Here is an 18904-nt window from a genome sequence, read left to right as displayed (position 1 = left end):
GCAGCATGTCATCCCAGTTCTTGTGATTGAAGGAAACATACATGGCAAGCATGTTGACAACGTTCTGTTTGCCCGTTTAACGAGGCCATTTGTCTGCGGATGATACGGTGTGGAATGACGGATCTGTGTCGTGAACATGCGAAGTAATCATTTAACGGCCTCAGCAGTGAACTGGCGGCCACGGTCACTGATGATAACACGTGGTGGGCCATGGCAAAGGACCACGGAGTGGAGCAAGAAGACTTCCACGGAAGCAGTATTGAAGAGGGAATGGCTGCGGTTTCGGCATACCGCGTAAGATGATCCACGCAGACGATTATCCAATGGTTCATATTGTTAGATAACGAAAATGCACCCAGAATGTCAATTCTCATTTGTTCAAAAGGTGTGCTGGGTGGTGTGAATGGCTGAAGGGGACCTGGTGTTGTGGTGGCCGGGCGCATGTGACGTTGGCACGTATGGCAGCTAGCGACGTAACACTTCGTTGTTTCGCACATCTTGGGCCAGTAAAAGCGTTCCTGTGTGCGGTGCAGCGTTCCTATGAAGCCGTAATGACTGGATGTCACATTGTCATGCATAGCGCGTAGAACAGCGGAGCGTAGACTCTCAGGGACAACAAACAGAAAACGTGCTCCAGGTCTGCAGCAGTTAGTCTTATCTAGCAACTTGTCTTGAACCGTAAAGCAACCACTGTGTTGGGAGGTACGGGCGGCGGCAAAAAGAGGATCCAGATTGAGATCGTTGAGTTGTTCTCTCTTGTAGTCGGCCGCGTCGGGTAACGTGATAGTAACAACAGCAAGGCAGTCATCAAAATTATCAACATCACAGTAGGTGGTTGCAAGAGGTATCCGGTAGAGGCAGCCTGCTTCGGCGCGACAACGGCTACTCTTGTACGACACCGTAAAGTCGTATTCCTAAGTCGCAGCGCCCAACGTGCGAAGCGGCCAGAGGGATCACGGAAACCGACCAGCCAGCATAAAAAATGATGATCGGTAATTAACTTAAATGGCCTCCCGTGAAGATAACCACGGGACTTCTGCACGGCAAAACAGCTGCCCGACATTCCTGTTCCGTAACTGGGTAATTGCGTTCAGATTTCCTCAGGCAAAGGCTGGCATATGCCACGACATGCTCTACGCCACTGTGACGTTGTACAAGCACCGCTCCTAAACCAATACCACTAGCGTCTGTGTGTACCTCAGTCGGGCAAGATGGATCGAAGTGACGCAACAGTGGTTCTGACGTTAGTAAAAATTTAAGAGAATGTGGCGTCACACTCTGGTGTCCAGTTGAAGGTTCCATCCTGTCGCAAGATGCTTGTCAGCGGGTGCACGATCTCAGCAAATCGTGGAACAAAACGACGGAAATATGAGCATAGGCTACAAATCCGTGAAAATTTCGTGCGGACTGCGGCGTTTTGAAAACTATCACGGCTTTTATCTTGCGAAGATCACGCCTGACGCCATCCTTGTCGACTAAGTGGCCCTAGCACCAGAGTTTGACGTTCGACAAAGCGACATTTTTTTTAAAATTCAGAACCAGCCCAGCTTCTTTGATGCAGTCGAGAACAAGACTGAGATGGCTGTTATGTTCTTCAAACGTGCGGCCAAAGATCACAACGTCGTCAAGGTAGCACATGCATATCTCCCATTTTAGACCGTGTAATACTGTGTCCATAAATCTTTCAAAGGTGGCAGGAGCATTACGTAGGCCAAAAGGCATGACGTTGAATTCAATTGCGCCATCCTGATTTACAAAAGCAGTCTTTTCTTTGTCGCCGGGTTTCATGGGTATTTGCCAATAACCTGATCGCAAATGAGTTGAAAAATAGGAGGCGGCATGCAAGCTATCTATGGCGTCATCAATCCACGGTAAGATATATACATCTTTCTTTGTCACAGTGTTTACACGCCGGTAATCTCCGCAGAGTCTCCAGGAACCGTCCTTTTTTCCTTAGAAGAATTACCGAGGCAGCCCACAGGCTAGACGACTCTTGCACGACACCTTTGTTCAGCATGTCCTTTACTTATCAAGGTGGACGATTGGGCGAGTTGGTGATTCATGATCGACGTATGTAACTGCGCGGTAGTAAACACGGACGACAAGAAGATACAAGGACAAGCGCAGACTATCAACTGAAGGTTTATTTTTCACAAACCACATATATATGACTGAAACAGAAACAGAAAACACGAAAATCAACAAAAACTGATGACTTAGCACTTAACAATCGACAAAACGTGAACGTTTGACAAAAGCAGATTCAAGGACCATGTGCGCCACTTGCCAGATACCGTAGCTCTTTATCTAAAAGAGCTAACGACGGTTTGCTGACGCAGTGTTCTGGTTCCCGTGCCATTTTTTCCGCTTCGACGATCATACGGGTATGATCGTCTTTGTGCCTGAACATTACGACCGTGCTTTCGAACTGCGCAAGGCAGCCACACCTACTGATGTGCTGAGCTAAAAAACCCTCATTGCCAGTGCTCACATTGCGTGCGTGCTCGCGCAGGCGCTCATTTAGGCATCTCCCAGTCTGCCCGATGTAACACGCACCACAAGATAGCGGAATTCTATATACTACATTCATGTCACATCTGACAAACTGGGTTTTATGCCTGACAGTGCAAGCTTGTTTGGGCCTATTGTTTACACATGTCATTTTGGCTAGCTGAGAGAGCTTGTAAGGTGCCGAAAAAACGACCTTTACGCCCATGCGCTGACCGAGCTTTTTTATCTTGTGAGATAGCTGGTGCTTGTAAGGGATTACCGCGACTTTGTCACGTTTGCTTTTGTCTCTGTCATTAGTGCTCTCTCTGCTTCTGGGCTTTTTCTTCTTTTTTATTGTTTCTGCCACAGAAATGAGAAGCGAATCCGGGTAGCCAGCTTCTTTCAGACGCTCAACTTGATTTTGGAAGCTTGTTTCCATCATATGAAAACATGATCTGTCCAGGGCATTAGTGAAGCAGGTGTTCACTATGCCTCTCTTAACCAATTTGCTATGCGCTGATTTAAAAGGCAAAAGCGGTTTCATAGCGCGAGGCTCATACATCCAGCATGCGTGATTCACGCTGAACAAAAGTCTCATGTCTAGGAAGCGAATCGAGTTGTTCACTGGGAGTTCATGGGTCAGTACGAGTGGACTCAAGCAGTCACTAAAAACTTCAATTACATCAGATGACAACCCCATTACTCTAGCAGATTCACACTTAAAAACCACCAGGTAGTCGTCGACGAACCTGAAAATTCTCACAACTTCCTGGCAACTCAGCCGCTCTTTCAAGTTCCTGTCGAACTTCGCAAGCAACAAATCACTCAGAATCGGTGCAATCGAAGATCCTATTGAAACGCCATTATTTTGATAAACATCACCGTTCCATTCTACAAAGGTAGAGGTCAGATAGGTAGCTAGCAGGTCAAGAAAACTGCTAGAAAACGTTCCAGAATGCAGAAACGTTCCAGAATGCAGCTGGTGTCAGTGTTAGCAGTTTTCTTGACCTGCTAGCTACCTATCTGACCTCTACCTTTGTAGAATGGAACGGTGATGTTTATCAAAATAATGGCGTTTCAATAGGATCTTCGATTGCACCGATTCTGAGTGATTTGTTGCTTGCGAAGTTCGACAGGAACTTGAAAGAGCGGCTGAGTTGCCAGGAAGTTGTGAGAATTTTCAGGTTCGTCGACGACTACCTGGTGGTTTTTAAGTGTGAATCTGCTAGAGTAATGGGGTTGTCATCTGATGTAATTGAAGTTTTTAGTGACTGCTTGAGTCCACTCGTACTGACCCATGAACTCCCAGTGAACAACTCGATTCGCTTCCTAGACATGAGACTTTTGTTCAGCGTGAATCACGCATGCTGGATGTATGAGCCTCGCGCTATGAAACCGCTTTTGCCTTTTAAATCAGCGCATAGCAAATTGGTTAAGAGAGGCATAGTGAACACCTGCTTCACTAATGCCCTGGACAGATCATGTTTTCATATGATGGAAACAAGCTTCCAAAATCAAGTTGAGCGTCTGAAAGAAGCTGGCTACCCGGATTCGCTTCTCATTTCTGTGGCAGAAACAATAAAAAAGAAGAAAAAGCCCAGAAGCAGAGAGAGCACTAATGACAGAGACAAAAGCAAACGTGACAAAGTCGCGGTAATCCCTTACAAGCACCAGCTATCTCACAAGATAAAAAAGCTCGGTCAGCGCATGGGCGTAAAGGTCGTTTTTTCGGCACCTTACAAGCTCTCTCAGCTAGCCAAAATGACATGTGTAAACAATAGGCCCAAACAAGCTTGCACTGTCAGGCATAAAACCCAGTTTGTCAGATGTGACATGAATGTAGTATATAGAATTCCGCTATCTTGTGGTGCGTGTTACATCGGGCAGACTGGGAGATGCCTAAATGAGCACCTGCGCGAGCACGCACGCAATGTGAGCACTGGCAATGAGGGTTTTTTAGCTCAGCACATCAGTAGGTGTGGCTGCCTTGCGCAGTTCGAAAGCACGGTCGTAATGTTCAGGCACAAAGACGATCATACCCGTATGATCGTCGAAGCGGAAAAAATGGCACGGGAACCAGAACACTGCGTCAGCAAACCGTCGTTAGCTCTTTTAGATAAAGAGCTACGGTATCTGGCAAGTGGCGCACATGGTCCTTGAATCTGCTTTTGTCAAACGTTCACGTTTTGTCGATTGTTAAGTGCTAAGTCATCAGTTTTTGTTGATTTTCGTGTTTTCTGTTTCTGTTTCAGTCATATATATGTGGTTTGTGAAAAATAAACCTTCAGTTGATAGTCTGCGCTTGTCCTTGTATCTTCTTGTCGTCCGTGTTTACTACCGCGCAGTTACATACGTCGGTCCTTTACTTGTTCGGTGATAAATTTGCACTCAGAGGATGACACTCGGTAGGGCTTTCGGCGGATGGGGTGTGCAGAGCCGGTGTCTATTTTGTGACGAGCGCGGGACGAGGGTAACTGAAGGGGTGCATCTCTAGGCTTGAAGTCGAGAGCAGCAACATGCCGGGAAAGGACCTATACCAACGTTTGCCGTTCTGTCGTACTGAGAGCCTTACTTATCATACCGAGTATCAGATCTTCATTATGGCGAATATCACAAGGAGAGGAAGAGGTGGTTAGGTTCGTAACTAGTGCCGCTATCGAGCTGCATAAGGCTTCATTGAAGAAGGCTATCTTCATTCAGCGAGGCAGCACAACCGACGTGGCAGAACAATTCAGCGCCCACAATGTTGCTACTCCTTTTGTCTTGCACACAGCAGAGTAGGCCAAAGCATGTTCTTGGAACAGTTCTTGCGCAGTGGCCCCACTACAATATAAACACAAGCAGCATCAACCGCTGTGGAAGAGACTCGATTGGGTGTCAAGCACCAAGGCGGTGCTATCAACTCATCAATCACAATAAGTATGTTCCTGTCTTCGCCACGGTAGTCTTTTTCGGAAAGCTACGGTAGAAACAAACTGTTTAATGATATTTCCCCACTACCACAGTCGACGGAAGCACCGCATTGCTCCAAGAAATCGATACGAAGAATGATGTCGTGCGAACAACTAGATAAAACCGGAAATTTGGATAAAATACTTTTGCAGCCAATGAAACACTGGCAACACATACACCAAAAAGATCAAGCCCCTCGCCACCTACACCACGAAAGGCAATAGTATTGTTCCATGAAAACATGGCTTTGCGACCTAAGTGGTTTCTGAAGGTGAGGCTCATCACATACACAGTTACCCCAGTGTCAACTAACGCCATCGTCAGTATTCCATCTATCAACACATTCACTTCGTTTTTGAGCATAACAAAAGGCGGAGGCATAACTTGAAGAGACCGTCCAGCGACCTCACATCCATTGACCACGGGTGCTAGTTCCCCGGCGGCGGAGACGAAGAACGACGCTGAGGAGACGGCGCGCGACGGCAACAGTTAGATGGTAGTGTCAAATTCCGCTCGGATGCTGGCAAATTGCTGCGTCTGGGCTCGCGTGAAAAACGGTTTCTTGGAAACAAGTCGGTTGTCCGCAGGTCACATGAAGCACCAGGTCTTGGTGCCGAAGCCATGACTGGTGCACTTTGTGACGGGCGGCGTTGTTGGCAGCGATTCTTGGCGATGTGGTGAGTGAAACCACATTTGTAGCACACGGGAGGGTCGCGGTTCACACTACATTACTCGCAACGAGTTCTGTGCCGCTGCTGTCGGCGAGAAAGTTTGTTATCACGCGAATAATGGGTTTCTGCGACTCTCTGGAATCTATTGTATTGGTCGTGTCACCTTGGTAGTAGGGTCGGTGCTGTCCTTGCCGCAGCGGAACGTAGTCTGGCTCGGAGTCCTGAGCATAAGAACGTGGCTGTCCTCGCCATGATCGAGCGTCATAGGCCGGGCCTCTATCGTAGAGACGTGGCTAATACTGAGGCCCGGCATCGGAATAATCGATGCCCTCCGCCACGCGATGCGAGGAGAATACAGAAGCAACGTTTGGCTCGTATTCTGGTGGCAGGTAGGAAGGATGAGTGCTTGGGTCGTGCGCCACTTGCGCGTACATGCCGAGTTCCTCACGTGTTATTTGCCGGATCGTTGACACAACATCAAGCGGCCGGTTGTTCTCTATACTTGCGATAGTCGTCACATTCGCTAGCCTGCCGAACTTCGGCGTGATGCACCTGGTCTTCAGTTGCTCAAGGAAGGAAGGAAAATAGAAGGAAAAGAACGGCAGAGAAGTTAACCAGCCTATAGGAAGCCAGTTTGCTACCCTGCGCATGGGAGGGGGATGGGGGAGGTGAAAGATAGAGAGCAGAGAGGGAAGAGAGATAAACACAGCACATTCGGCAACACACACGCACACACTCCGTCATTGTCCAGTCTTGCCTTTCACGGTGCTTGGCATTGCTGTTACAGTCGCTAGTTCAAGTCCGTGTCACGTAGGAATTTCAGTTGCTTAAAAGTGCGGCAATGACAAATGACCTCGGTGACAGATTTCAGTTGCTCTAATGTGCGGCAACGAGGAATGACCTCGGTGACAGATGTCAGGGTGTCTTTCGCGATGAGAGAAATGTAAACATCCTCGGTGACTCTTTTTAAGATGTGCCTGTCTTTTTCTTCCTGAGACATTGCAGAGTCAATGATGCTACATAGCTTCATAACTTCCTCAATGTACGTCGTGAAAGTTTCACCTGGCAGTTGCACACGTTGCATTAGCGTCTGTTCTGCTCTTTTCTTCTTCGTTTTGGGGTCACCGAAACGCTCTTTGATCTCAGAAACGAATGTGTCCCACGTCGTTAGCGTTTCCTCGTGGATCTCGTACAACAACAGCGTAGTATCCGTCAGCAAGAACGCGACGTACGAAAGCTGAGAAGCGGCATCCCATTTGTTGGCGGCGCTCACTCGTGTGTAATGGATGAGCCAAGCTTCGACGTCTTCATCTGGTCTGCCAGTGAAGGGACGAGCATCTCTTGGTTGTGGAGCCAGACTGGTTGGCGCTGAAGTCAAGAGGGGTGGATGTTCATATGCGTTGTGGGACATGTCAGCCCAGATGGATTCGATGGAAGTCCTGCTAGGTGACGGCTTCGTTGAAGAGCTTGCGGGTCAACCTTCGCCTTGGGTGTTGATTACCGAGCACGTCCACCACAACTGTTACAGCGAGTTGTGATGAAATGGTCATATTTAAAACAAAACGAGGACACACTATATTCCGGATGCACCCACCAACCCGCGTTACAACATTAGGCAACACTATCTGAAAACACCAAAAATAGGAAGAAATCAGGGAAAACAGTTAAAGATTTAGCAAGCACGTTCACTACTTAATAAAATATATGAATTTCACGACGAAGGTATGGAAGCGTCAAGTGAATAATTGAAAACATTGCTCATTTCACAAAATATTGAGTTCGTCTGACAAGTATGCTGTATGTATTTTCAATTTCCATGTTTTAATTGCAATTTTCAGTCGTTAACTTAGGCAAAATGATACTACCAATCAGTGTAATATGTAACATTTTTGTTATTGTTTGTTTGCAGACATAACGTGTTTATTCTCGCTTTTCCTCTTTTTCTGCACATTTTCTTTTATTTTCTTGACTATTCAATGCAATATGTGTGTAGAGTAAACTTCGTATTGATTTACGCATGTACTAACTGTCGTAGGAGCAGAAGCCTTTGTCAGGCCACATGGCCTTTAGCTTCTGCTTCCTTTCTGTTTTAAACAGAAGAAATAAAGTCAATTCAATTTAATTCAATTTACAAGCGGTAAGCGATGGTCGTTCGCCGTAGTCCACTGCGATCTTGCCAAGCCTCTTCGTCTTCCTTCCTTTCTCTTTTCTGCCTTTCGCATGTTTATTACAATATATTTCAGTCAGCGTTAAACTTGGTCTGATGTCAAATGTAGGTGTCTGGGGTAGTGTAGGAGCAATCGCCTCGTCTTGCACAGTCCTAACTGTTGTCGAGCTCCTCGAGGTATGCTGCAGCAAAGCCTTTACCAAACTGTCGGCGTTCATTTGCGAAGTACGTCAGTAGCACCTCTGCATGCCCATCGACTGTGGTGACAATACCATGATAGATGGCGTCCCCTTGTGGCAGCGAAGCGCAGTTGCATGCTCGGCTAGTGGTTCTTCGTTATACTGCCTACCGCAGCTAAAGTAAACAAGGCTGCATAGTCGCAGCAGTATACACACGTTCTCATTAATCACAAGTACGACCCTGTGTCTTTGTTGTGCGTCATGGGTGGCGTCATTGTCAGCTGAAAATGTCACCACACTGTCTCGCATGTTGACAATGGTGCCGTACTACATTAGGAAGTGTGTTCCTAAAATTAGCGATTTGCAGCACTCTGTAGGAAGGACAAATGTGGCAAGAAAAACCATATTCTCATTGGTGAGTCTCGCAGTGCATTCGCCTGTTAGGGTCATCAGCTGGCCTCCAGCATTCGAATTTAAGGGCCCTTGTATTCCGCTCTGACTTTCTTGAGTTTGTTGGCTAGTGGCTCACTTACAATAGAAAAGTGAGTGCCAGTATTAACCAAGGCTGTTACTTCTTGCCCTTCAATCGTCACAGTGAGGTCGGCTGCCACAGTGCTCTCTTTGTGATTTGTTTCATCAGTGACATCTGCTTTCATCAATGTAGGGATATTTGCGGCAGTTTGAGGACCAGCTACCCCCCCCCCCCCTTGGAGGGCGCTGATTTTAGTTTCCCTGTCGTGGGCTTGGAGATCGACCTCTGGCGACGTCAGCAAAACTCCGGTGGCTTCGGGAAGAAAAACAGGCTGGCGATAGTGCGCGCATTCGCAGGCTAGAGCAGCTTTGTTGCCAGCCGGCAGGGTCGTCTTCAAAAGCAACACTGCTTTCGTCAAATTGGCGGCGAGTAGTATCAGGCAAGCTGATACAGTATCCAGCTGGCCGATACGGGCAATAACGATGAATATGTTTCGGCGGCCTACAATTCTAGCGAAAAAAATGGCGATCTCCGGTTCGCTATATATCGGTCTTGCACACGCCTGGCAGATTCCCGTCTGGTCCACGCTGCGATAGGGGGTGGTTGGTGGTACTGTGGCACCGGCGTGGATTACGGACGACGATCTGCGTCCGCATAGCTGTATGCGTTCGGTTGGTAGGATAGCTCAGCAGAAAATGAACATCGTTGGCATCACTGTATGCCACTGGCTGGTAGGACACTTCTGAACGAGGTTCGGGGGAAGCGAACGCCTGTCAGACAGAGTTCGTGGCGCACGACTTCAGAGGCAACTGACTTCCGGCTTTGGTGGTGGTTGTGACAATACTTTGTACCTTGCGTTCTCTTTGGTAATCTCGTTACGTACAGTCTGCCAAACCAGTTGGCGTAGGCAGCTCTCATCGGATTACCTGGCCATAGTGGTGGCACCTATTGAGGCACTGGTGATGAGGCGACTGTATTTCTGGTATGGCTGCTGCAAGGCCCACTCGATTCCTGTGGCCTCCCTAATAAACTCGTCTTCTGTTGTGGGAGGATTGCGCTCAAGGCCAGCGAACAGTTTTGTCTCGACGCTGCGCATCAGATGGCTGAGCTTTTTAGCTTCAGGCATGTTGAGATCCACGCGGTGAAACAAACGCGCCTTGTCTTCAACCAACATCGCGACTCCCTCATTTCATTGTTGAATGTGCGATTAAAGAAGGCGGTGCGCGTTTTCAGTTTGGTCTGCACTCCCAAAGGTATCAACTAGCCGACGGCGAAACTCATCTCACATTGTCAAAGTACTCTTGTGGTTTATAAACCACGTTTTAGCGTAGTTTTCAATCGCGTGGTATACGTTGAGTAGCTGCTCGTCGTCAGAAATCCACTGGTTAGACTTTGCTACCCGATCAAACTGCTCTAGTCAGTCTTCCGCATTTTCGTTTTTGTAACCATGAAACGGCTCAGGAAGCCGATGGTTTTGGACTGTTACCGGTGTTGGCTTACTTGATGAGGTCATTTCTTGAACAGGGATGTCCGTTTACAGAGGTGGTCTTTGTAGGGACCGAATTTTACTGTCTGGAAGAACACTCTAGTGCCACGCAGAACGCATGGGTTTTATTCTGATTCAAAGCAATTTTTTGTCAATGCACTCAATGGAGTTCTCGCTCACTTTCAACGATGCTCACTCTGCTACAAGATATGCGATCAAGGTTCCTTAACGCTCTTACGTTAAAATTAGCGTGGTTTGCACTGAACAGACCGCGTGAATCGCCTACGACTCATACCCGCATTTCATGAGCCTTTTTATGTGGGTACGTACAGCACCTCACTGAAAGTGTGGGTTTCACGAAGAACTCGTCAAGCACCTCCACATGTATCTATTCTTGCCATGACCTTTTGATGGTATTCGTAATATACTAACGTCATGACGTGCGTGCGTATTTTGGTTTGTCAAGTTATGTAGAGGACCAATTCAGAGCTCAGGCCTAGGCGGCTGGGCACTCTCGTGATAGATAGATAGATAGATAGATAGATAGATAGATATATAGATAGATAGATAGATAGATAGATAGATAGATAGATAGATAGATAGATAGATAGATAGATAGATAGATAGATAGATAGATAGATAGATAGATAGATAGATAGATAGATAGATAGATAGATAGATAGATAGATAGATAGAAGCGGGGTCAAAGTACAGTTAGTGTTCTAACAAATGCTTCGCAATCGACATGACCGCGTTGCTATAATTTGCACAAAAACTACCAAACCATTCAGTGCGGACACTAGCGCAACACTTTCATTGCAATAAGTATACTGAATTGCAATTAGTATATAATTGGTACCGTATATCCATTTCGTGCTCATTCGCCGTAAACATAAAAGATGAGTTCTTTGGTTATGACTTGCTAAACGTGTTCGATTTTTGAAAGTTATAGTGGCAACTAATTTCTGTGTCGCGTTCGATTCTGTAGAGACGTATATTGAACGCACACTACCTTAAGCGTTCGGATGACGGATCTGAAATTTCGGTCGTTTAAAACAACCTCTGTTGATCCATGCAGGTCAGCTACCAGACGCACCACATACCTGTGTGTCCGTCATTCTCGGTGACAGCCTCCCGCAAAGCTTCACGGTAGTGAAGAAAGTTTATTGGGCCCAAAGAACTGTCGAAGATGGCTGCACTTGTAGTGATATTGATTGGTGATTGGAAGGAGCCGCCACACTGATTCTTCGTGTTCATTCGCAGCCTGGGCCACTCTGAAATACCTGTTTAGAGTCACTTAGTAAGCTAGAAGCTACGACAACAGTTGAAAAATGAGAAGAGATGAATTCTTTTTGTTTCTCTTTTCTTCATAGGGAACCCCTGGGTGAATCAGAATAACCATAACTTCGTTGAGCCAAAATGTGCTGTATAATGGTACTACTGATAGGAGATGACTTATTGGAAAACTTTAGCGAGAGCTAATCGAAAGAATGAAGCTTTTTTGACAGCAAGAGCACCGTGCGCTGCGCAATAAGAAACTTGAGAGATCGCTATAGGTCTGGATGGATATAATCAAGTGTTCAAATACATAATAGTAAAGAAATGTTGGGGCTTCCGTTCAAAGTGCGCGAAATAGCAGTGTCATGGGTACAACTCCGTATTCGTCGACCTCCCCAAATAAGTTCTGAATTGATGAAGTTTATTCGGGTTTGTTGGTAGCAGTGTAATAGAAGTAGAAGTTTTATCCGCAACGTGCTTTGTTTCACCGGGCTGAGCACTTCCGTTTTGCGTTTCCAGCATGTTGTTCATTAGTTGTTCTCTTCCCCCTCCCTGCATTAAAGTCTTTGCCATTCTCTGTCGGCAAGTGGCGAGTGGTGGAGTTTTCCCTATTTCAGAGGAACGTCAGTAGTTCCACGCAGGTGAGAGTCATGGATTAGCCATATACAGTTTCACTAATATATCTGATAGATGTGACTGGTGTCTGTTGAACATTTTTGCTAATGTACGCGTACACAGTAGAAGCTTCGGAGACGCTTAAGCTTCGCGTTCAAACTTAGAATGCGATAGCATAATCGGGCGAGCCACGTACGTCACCTTTTCAAATGGTAGCCTAGCTTCGGTTCTGGGTGCATGCCTCAACAACGCTGTAAAAAAACAAAGAACTGTGCGAGCAACATTAGCTGTTTCAAACAATTCTATGTATTGCTTTCAGCAAGTATAGTCGTTAAGTTCTCGCTACGTTATGATGCACTTATCGAAAGTTGCAAATGGTAGGTAAGTGATAAGCGCAGGTATATTAAAGTAGTGGCGTTATTATACATACAAGATTAGAGCGAGCATTTTTGTTGATTTCCTTCAACTTATTTATTCCCGATACAGGAAAACACATAATAACTTTGTAGGGTAAAGGAGCTCGTTTCACCTAAATGCCTGGGTCGGTGTCGGTGCAGGTTCTGTTTGTAATTTGTAAGAAATGAGCACAGTCTGTGAGTTAATAGTCAAGACAGGTCTAAATAAAATAAATTATAAAAACTATCTGTGTGAGTGAGAATTGAACCCAGGCTTCCCACGTGAAAGTCAGGTGTTCTACTACAGAGTCATGCCATTTTCTGAAATTATAACGCGGACAAACACTATATGAGCGTCATGTATTTATAGATGTATACATTATTGAAAAAAGTATATATTTACGCTACTGGTTACTCAAACAAAAAAATGGCCCCATATATGCATGTTTGACGGAAAATGTTCTCAAAACACGATAGTCTTCGGTGTGGAGAGAGTGAATAAAATATTTTTTTTGGGGGGGGGGGAGAGGTTTGCGAGAGAAAATCAGTGAATGGGATTCTGGAAGTGCTGCGGGAGACATGAGCGTCATCTTGCGGCAATCTCGGAAAGCGAAAAACAAAAGAATTGTCTTTGTTATAGTAAGCGCAATATTAGAGGCCGTATTTTGTAGATTTAGAGGTACGTGGCAGCACCAAGATGCCCCCGCAAAGCGTAGGAAACGCCTTTTCGTGCATAGCGTCTCATTGCCAGCGCAGCACAATAAACACTACAGTTGTAGAATTACTTGTGTATGCCTTTTCTAGTATAAAAAAAACCAACAAAGTAATATTTTGTTGATATTGTGCCTAAGATACGCGCAATATTTGCTTTTTAATGGACAACCGTATAAGTATGAACGCAGAAGCCAGAGCAATATTGGTGGGCACTGGGGATGTGGTCGTACTAGAGCCGTTTCGCGTGACAAACAGACGAACAAAAAAACAGGCAGACAGAAAGACAGACAGACCTTTTTTTAAGCTGAAGTATCCCTTGAAGACTATCGTCTCTAATAGTAATGCGTTACCTACCTACGTTACCTCTAAGAAAAGGCAACGCATTGCCATTAGCGAACGAAAAGTAACGGATGTTACCTCTGCCGCTACTCCCAAATCATATATTTTATACAATGTGCCTTTGCTGCAGGAACCCACAATAAGAATTTTTTAAAATTTCTATTGGGTTGAAGGCTAAACTATTAACCCAAACAAATATACTACCAAAATGCTCATTTAACGAGAATTATTTCAACAAATATATTGAACCTAGGCAATATTATATAAAGATGCCTGTAGAGTTACTAGTAAAGGCTACTGACTCTCCGGCACGTGCAGGATTAAGCCATTTTTTCTGACTAGGACATTTCACAAAAAACTAGATTCAATCATTCACGCTATCTACAAAGTAAACATCACTTAACTCTCGAAAATTTTTGACTAACACCTTTTCCTGATCCGAACAGCACCTTCGGTGGAGCTCGTCGAAATCAAAACTGGTGGTCTTTGGCTTCTCATATGGTCCACTGCGCGCTAGTAGGCAGCCGCAGAGGCCTTTGCTCACGCTTTCTTTTTATTTTTATTTTTTGGAGGAGGAGAGGGGCATATTCACGTTTGTGACACCAGACGTTCCTTGGTGCGCACCTGTCGTCCTGTTTTGGCCAGCGAATATCTTGGCGCGTGCCTAACCGACGCCGTCGCGCATGAGCGCACTATCTACGTGCAAAAGATCTATTCTGACACCGTGCTTCTACTTGTAAAATTGTTGCACGAATTTGTAGTAGTAAAGAAATGACTTAATCAGCCTCGCTTGTTCTCGAGCCTGAAAGTAAAGCAAGGGTAGCCGTAGTGTTCGAGTGACAGCGGTATGAATGGGATTTTTTTAAAGCTGGGGGATGCCAATCAATGCACCAAGTATATTTTTTGCGCAAAAAAATATGGACGTTTAGCACGTCGCATTCTTTCTGACGCCTTTCTTCCTGCCGTGGGCTCACGCCTACTCTTCATGATGTATGAAATTCCTTTGTGGCATATTGGAATCTACTGCGCGCATATAGAACGGTTATAGTGACCATGCATGCTGTCTGCAGGATCGGCCAGAAATTCACAAAAGACGCTTAAAATAACTTTCTTTTAAGTTGACATTGCGGGAATTGTAAAGTTTGATGCGGTGGTCGTTCGCCAAGCTGTGCTCAACGAGTGTACTCGTTTTTCACCGAATCCTTCTGCAGGCTTTTGGGAAATTCAATCAGCTGCTTCCCCCGCGAACGAAGCGGCACAATCAGCACGTGCTAAGAGTAAGCCGGAACACGCACTTTTCCTTCTGACAGCCTATCTTTTGGGCACGGAAAAGCGCAGGTGACAGCTATAAACCTGCTATAATCTGATTGCACGCAAACTTGTCCGTACATTTTCTCATGGCGGACTGAAAGATCTTCTCCAAGCTTTTTGGGGCAATGGCGCAACCTTCTCCGCCTTGAATCAGTGCATCTAAAAAAATTTTCACCCACAATTTGCACACGCACTCAAAAAAGTGATGCCGCTCGTGCTTTCTTTGCCCATGCCTCGCAAGCAGTCAGCAGTCCGACGCTGCGGCAAATGAATTCGTCGGGGTGATCTCTGGGAAAATCGAATCTACAAATAAAAAAACGGGCAACGGGACATCATATGTTACCGAAAATCTCATCGTAAATACGTTGCCCATTTCATTTCTGAAATCGTAAAGCGTACGTTACTAAGTTACAGGTAACGGCGTTACTTGAAACGCATTAGCACCAACACTGCATGTATTGAAGGGAGTATATTTAGTGCATGAAATATTGCGAGGCAGACCTAGAGCACCACGCCGCGTATAAGAACAGGTGAACTGTAGAGCTAGTGGGTGCTTTAAAGGAACACCAATTACAAAGCAGTTAGACCTGTTGCACCATCAATAGCAGCAAAAGCATCTGCAAATAGAGCTGCTGCGTAGGTTCGCGTATTTCCTTACATGCAGGTAGTGGGCCTTTCGCTGAATCGCAAAAGAACTAACTATGGTACATATGGGTTTTTTCTCACTCTGTGAATCTGTTTTTTTTGTTTTTTATATACTGTCTTCATTCTACAACTTCTTTCCTTTTTTTTTTTGTAAGCAATACTGCAGTTAATGCCCATATGAGACTATGTTCTTTTGGCCGATCCCCCAAAGTGGGTATGAGACATGCATTCTAGGCTACAAACAAAGTAACAAAGGGTCCTTAACAACTGTACTTGAAGGAGACATTTTCAGAAGATCCCAAATTACACATGTTACACGCAGAGTGATTCCTTTCCTTACGGCACTGTTGAGGCATTCACCGAGGAGCGAAGCCAGACTAACAATTCAGAAAATAATGCACCTGGGTCTCGAATATGCTATTGTGATATACTCTTGAAGGCGAAGCTCGATCAAGCATCCTCCACGTTTCAGCTTTATTCCTGATTGCCGTATGAGATTTTAACGTAGATATGCCAAAGTAGCGTAGGGATTACAACATAAAGGGAATATAAAAATAAAGTAATATAAAAAAGTGGACTCACCTTCCGTGCCATAACGCCAGGCTTTCACTGTATGGGAAACCAAAATTAAGATTACACAAAAATATAGGATCCTTATTTCCTGGTATATAAATACCACTACTGCTCAATATGCGGGATCGCCATCTAATGTAATGCGGCAACCGTATTGCGGCAACATTGAGCCCTTAATTACATGTACAATGCAGTTCTTGAATTTAGTTCGGACGATGAAATAACCAAAATATCTTCAAAAAGGCGGTCGGTTTCTCTATGGTTGTGAGCAGAGATTTATGATAACATTATCTATTTGAAACTGTTTAGCGACTGATATTATGCATTTTTCCCCACTTTTATCAGGTGCTGTACCCTGTCGTTTCGCCACCGATGGGGGGCTGGGGCTTTGTCAAGCTGTCATTGGACAGCTTTTTTCCCGGCCAACTTTTTTTCACCGTAAATGTTTTTGTTTTTGGTGAAAGTAAAGTTCTTTGATTGATTGATTGATTGATTATTTTGGCATATACAGCGCGAAAAACACACAGTGAGCGCAAAACAAACGACGACGAAGTGCCCTCCTCGTCATCGTTTGTCTTCCGTCTATTGTGTGTGTTTTTCAGTGCGCTGTAATGCACCATTATTTCTTTCATTTCGTTCATTTTATGATGTAAGTACTGCAAGATGCATAACATGAGCTATTATTATGAGAGAGTAATTATGTTTTACTGTTATTGTAAATAAAGTGTGAGCATAAAAAAATGTTACACTTACCGTATAGAGACCGAGTTGTCTCTTAAAGGACTATAGTCTAAACTCACCGGCATTAAGAGCAACGATCCAGATGGTAGTCCATGTAACCACAGCCTTTCGGCCTGGGACTTCCCAACCTTCTCGGACCATTCGGAAACCTGGAGTAACGCAAAATGTCTGGCCGTGGCTTGCAGTTTCAGATGTAGCTAAGCTACGAAGTTAATATATTCACCAGCCATGACCGTAAGTTGATTTCCATGATCGTCGTCAAGCAAGAGCTCGTTAGAACCCCAATATTGCATAAGAACACAGCGCGAGAAACTGTTCAGTCACATGCTCTAAGGTTTCATTTTCCATCTGCGGCTTTCTGAACCAAGAAAAAGGGCGAGGGGTAAGGGAGAGGTTGCAAATCACCAAAAATAAAAAAAGAAAGGCGCAAGTTTGTTCGTGGAGGTACGAGCGACACCTGCGTCGGGGTGCGCTTAAAATACAGTACATGTGCCCTCGTGCACTAAGAATGTCAAGCGCTCAAAACTGTCGGCCCGGCGTGTCATGGCGAAGAAGCGCAACGCCCGTATACAGCTCATAAATTGCCCACAACTTCAACACCACCTCATTGTGAGCGGCTTGAAAGTATATCAATGTCCAAGGAGAACCTTTGCTGACAGTGCTCATAAAGAGGCAAATGAAAAGGGAGAAGGTGTATTCCTCACAGTACTCTGCAGGAGCTGAGTTTGACAGCGTCTGTTACCTTTATTGGAAAGTAGTGGTTTGATTGCTGCAGTCAATAGCCGTATTTTGTCTAGATCAGAAATATATTGAGAAATAAAAAGTGCACATTACCCTACGCGTACACAAACATACACAGCTGCATAACAAATAACATATGTATACTCCAATAGAGTAAAATAAGCAGGATGCACAATGATAACATTTTCATATACAAGTAGCACAATTATGAAATCCCATTAAAATACCCGAGGGAGAAAAGAAAACAAATCGTCGGCGTTCGGTATTTAACGTACAGCTTCCATATCGGGTGAAAGTTGATTCTATAAAGAAAAAGCGAGGCAGAGAAACGACAAGAAAAAAAATTACGGCATCTCCCCTTGAAAGGAACCATGCGTAGAGGCGAAGCAGCGGACGCTAACGCTTACACTAGAGGCTACGTTGACGCTGGCTCTGAATATGGCGTTGTGCAATAGGGAAACCTGGGGATGCGCCATGCACGCAGTGATAGACTGCTGTTTCCTACTGGAACATGTTAATCACCACTAATGGGCAATGAGAGACAGAAAACTCCGTTTGGACGCAGATACCTGCAATCCTATATTAGTTTACGCGCACGCTGCGGATTTTTATTGTTCAACAAAGCATAAGAAAAATCTCTCACTGGCACGACCTTGGAGGCCAAGATACAGTGTCTATTTTGTTTATTTATTTATTTACATAATATTGCAGGCCCAGTGAAGAGCCCAAGCCGGAGGGACGTATTTACCAAGCTTGTAATAACGACAAGAGAAGATCAAGAACATGAAAAGCGCGAAGAATAAGGACATAACTCAAACAATGAATAAAAAAGACATTTAACACTTTAACAATGCAGGTCAAGATACAATATATTCAATTGAGTCTATGCTATTTATGAATAATGCTGGTAATTGATTCCATTCGGTTACAGTGCACGGGAAAAAGGAGAATTTGAAAATGGTAGTTCTAGCATTGAAGGGCGTTAGAGAGACGGCATGCCGGTGTCTTGTTCTGCGAGTGGTGAGTGGTTGGATGTATTGTTCTGGTCTCATTGACAATTTGTTATTCTTGAGAAGATAAAGAAATTTTAATCTTTGGATTTTACGTCTTAGTTCTAAGGTTGGTATGTTATGGT

General features: G+C 45.0%; 1 protein-coding gene across 2 annotated transcripts in view; it reads right to left on the bottom strand.

The window, feature by feature from the left end:
• Nucleotides 1-17368, bottom strand: part of LOC119167560 (carbonic anhydrase 7) — a 56738-nt gene extending 39370 nt beyond the window's left edge. Inside the window, exons 1-4 of one of the 2 annotated variants that reach the window (XM_037419065.2) lie at nt 17252-17368; nt 17088-17177; nt 16297-16323; nt 11521-11700 (exon numbers count right to left, since the gene is read on the bottom strand). In XM_037419065.2, coding sequence (XP_037274962.2) covers nt 11521-11700; nt 16297-16323; nt 17088-17177; nt 17252-17321 — 367 coding nt within the window. In that variant the 5' untranslated portion in view covers nt 17322-17368. The remainder of the gene's footprint in view (nt 1-11520; nt 11701-16296; nt 16324-17087; nt 17178-17251) is intronic. The other variant, XM_037419066.2, reaches the window with a different exon arrangement.
• Nucleotides 17369-18904: the final 1536 nt, after the last annotated feature.

This window comes from Rhipicephalus microplus, chromosome 3 (assembly GCF_043290135.1).
Source record: "Rhipicephalus microplus isolate Deutch F79 chromosome 3, USDA_Rmic, whole genome shotgun sequence".
Lineage (NCBI taxonomy): Eukaryota > Metazoa > Arthropoda > Arachnida > Ixodida > Ixodidae > Rhipicephalus > Rhipicephalus microplus.
Note: the sequence above shows the minus strand (reverse complement) of the source record. Positions and strands in the feature narration are given on the sequence as shown.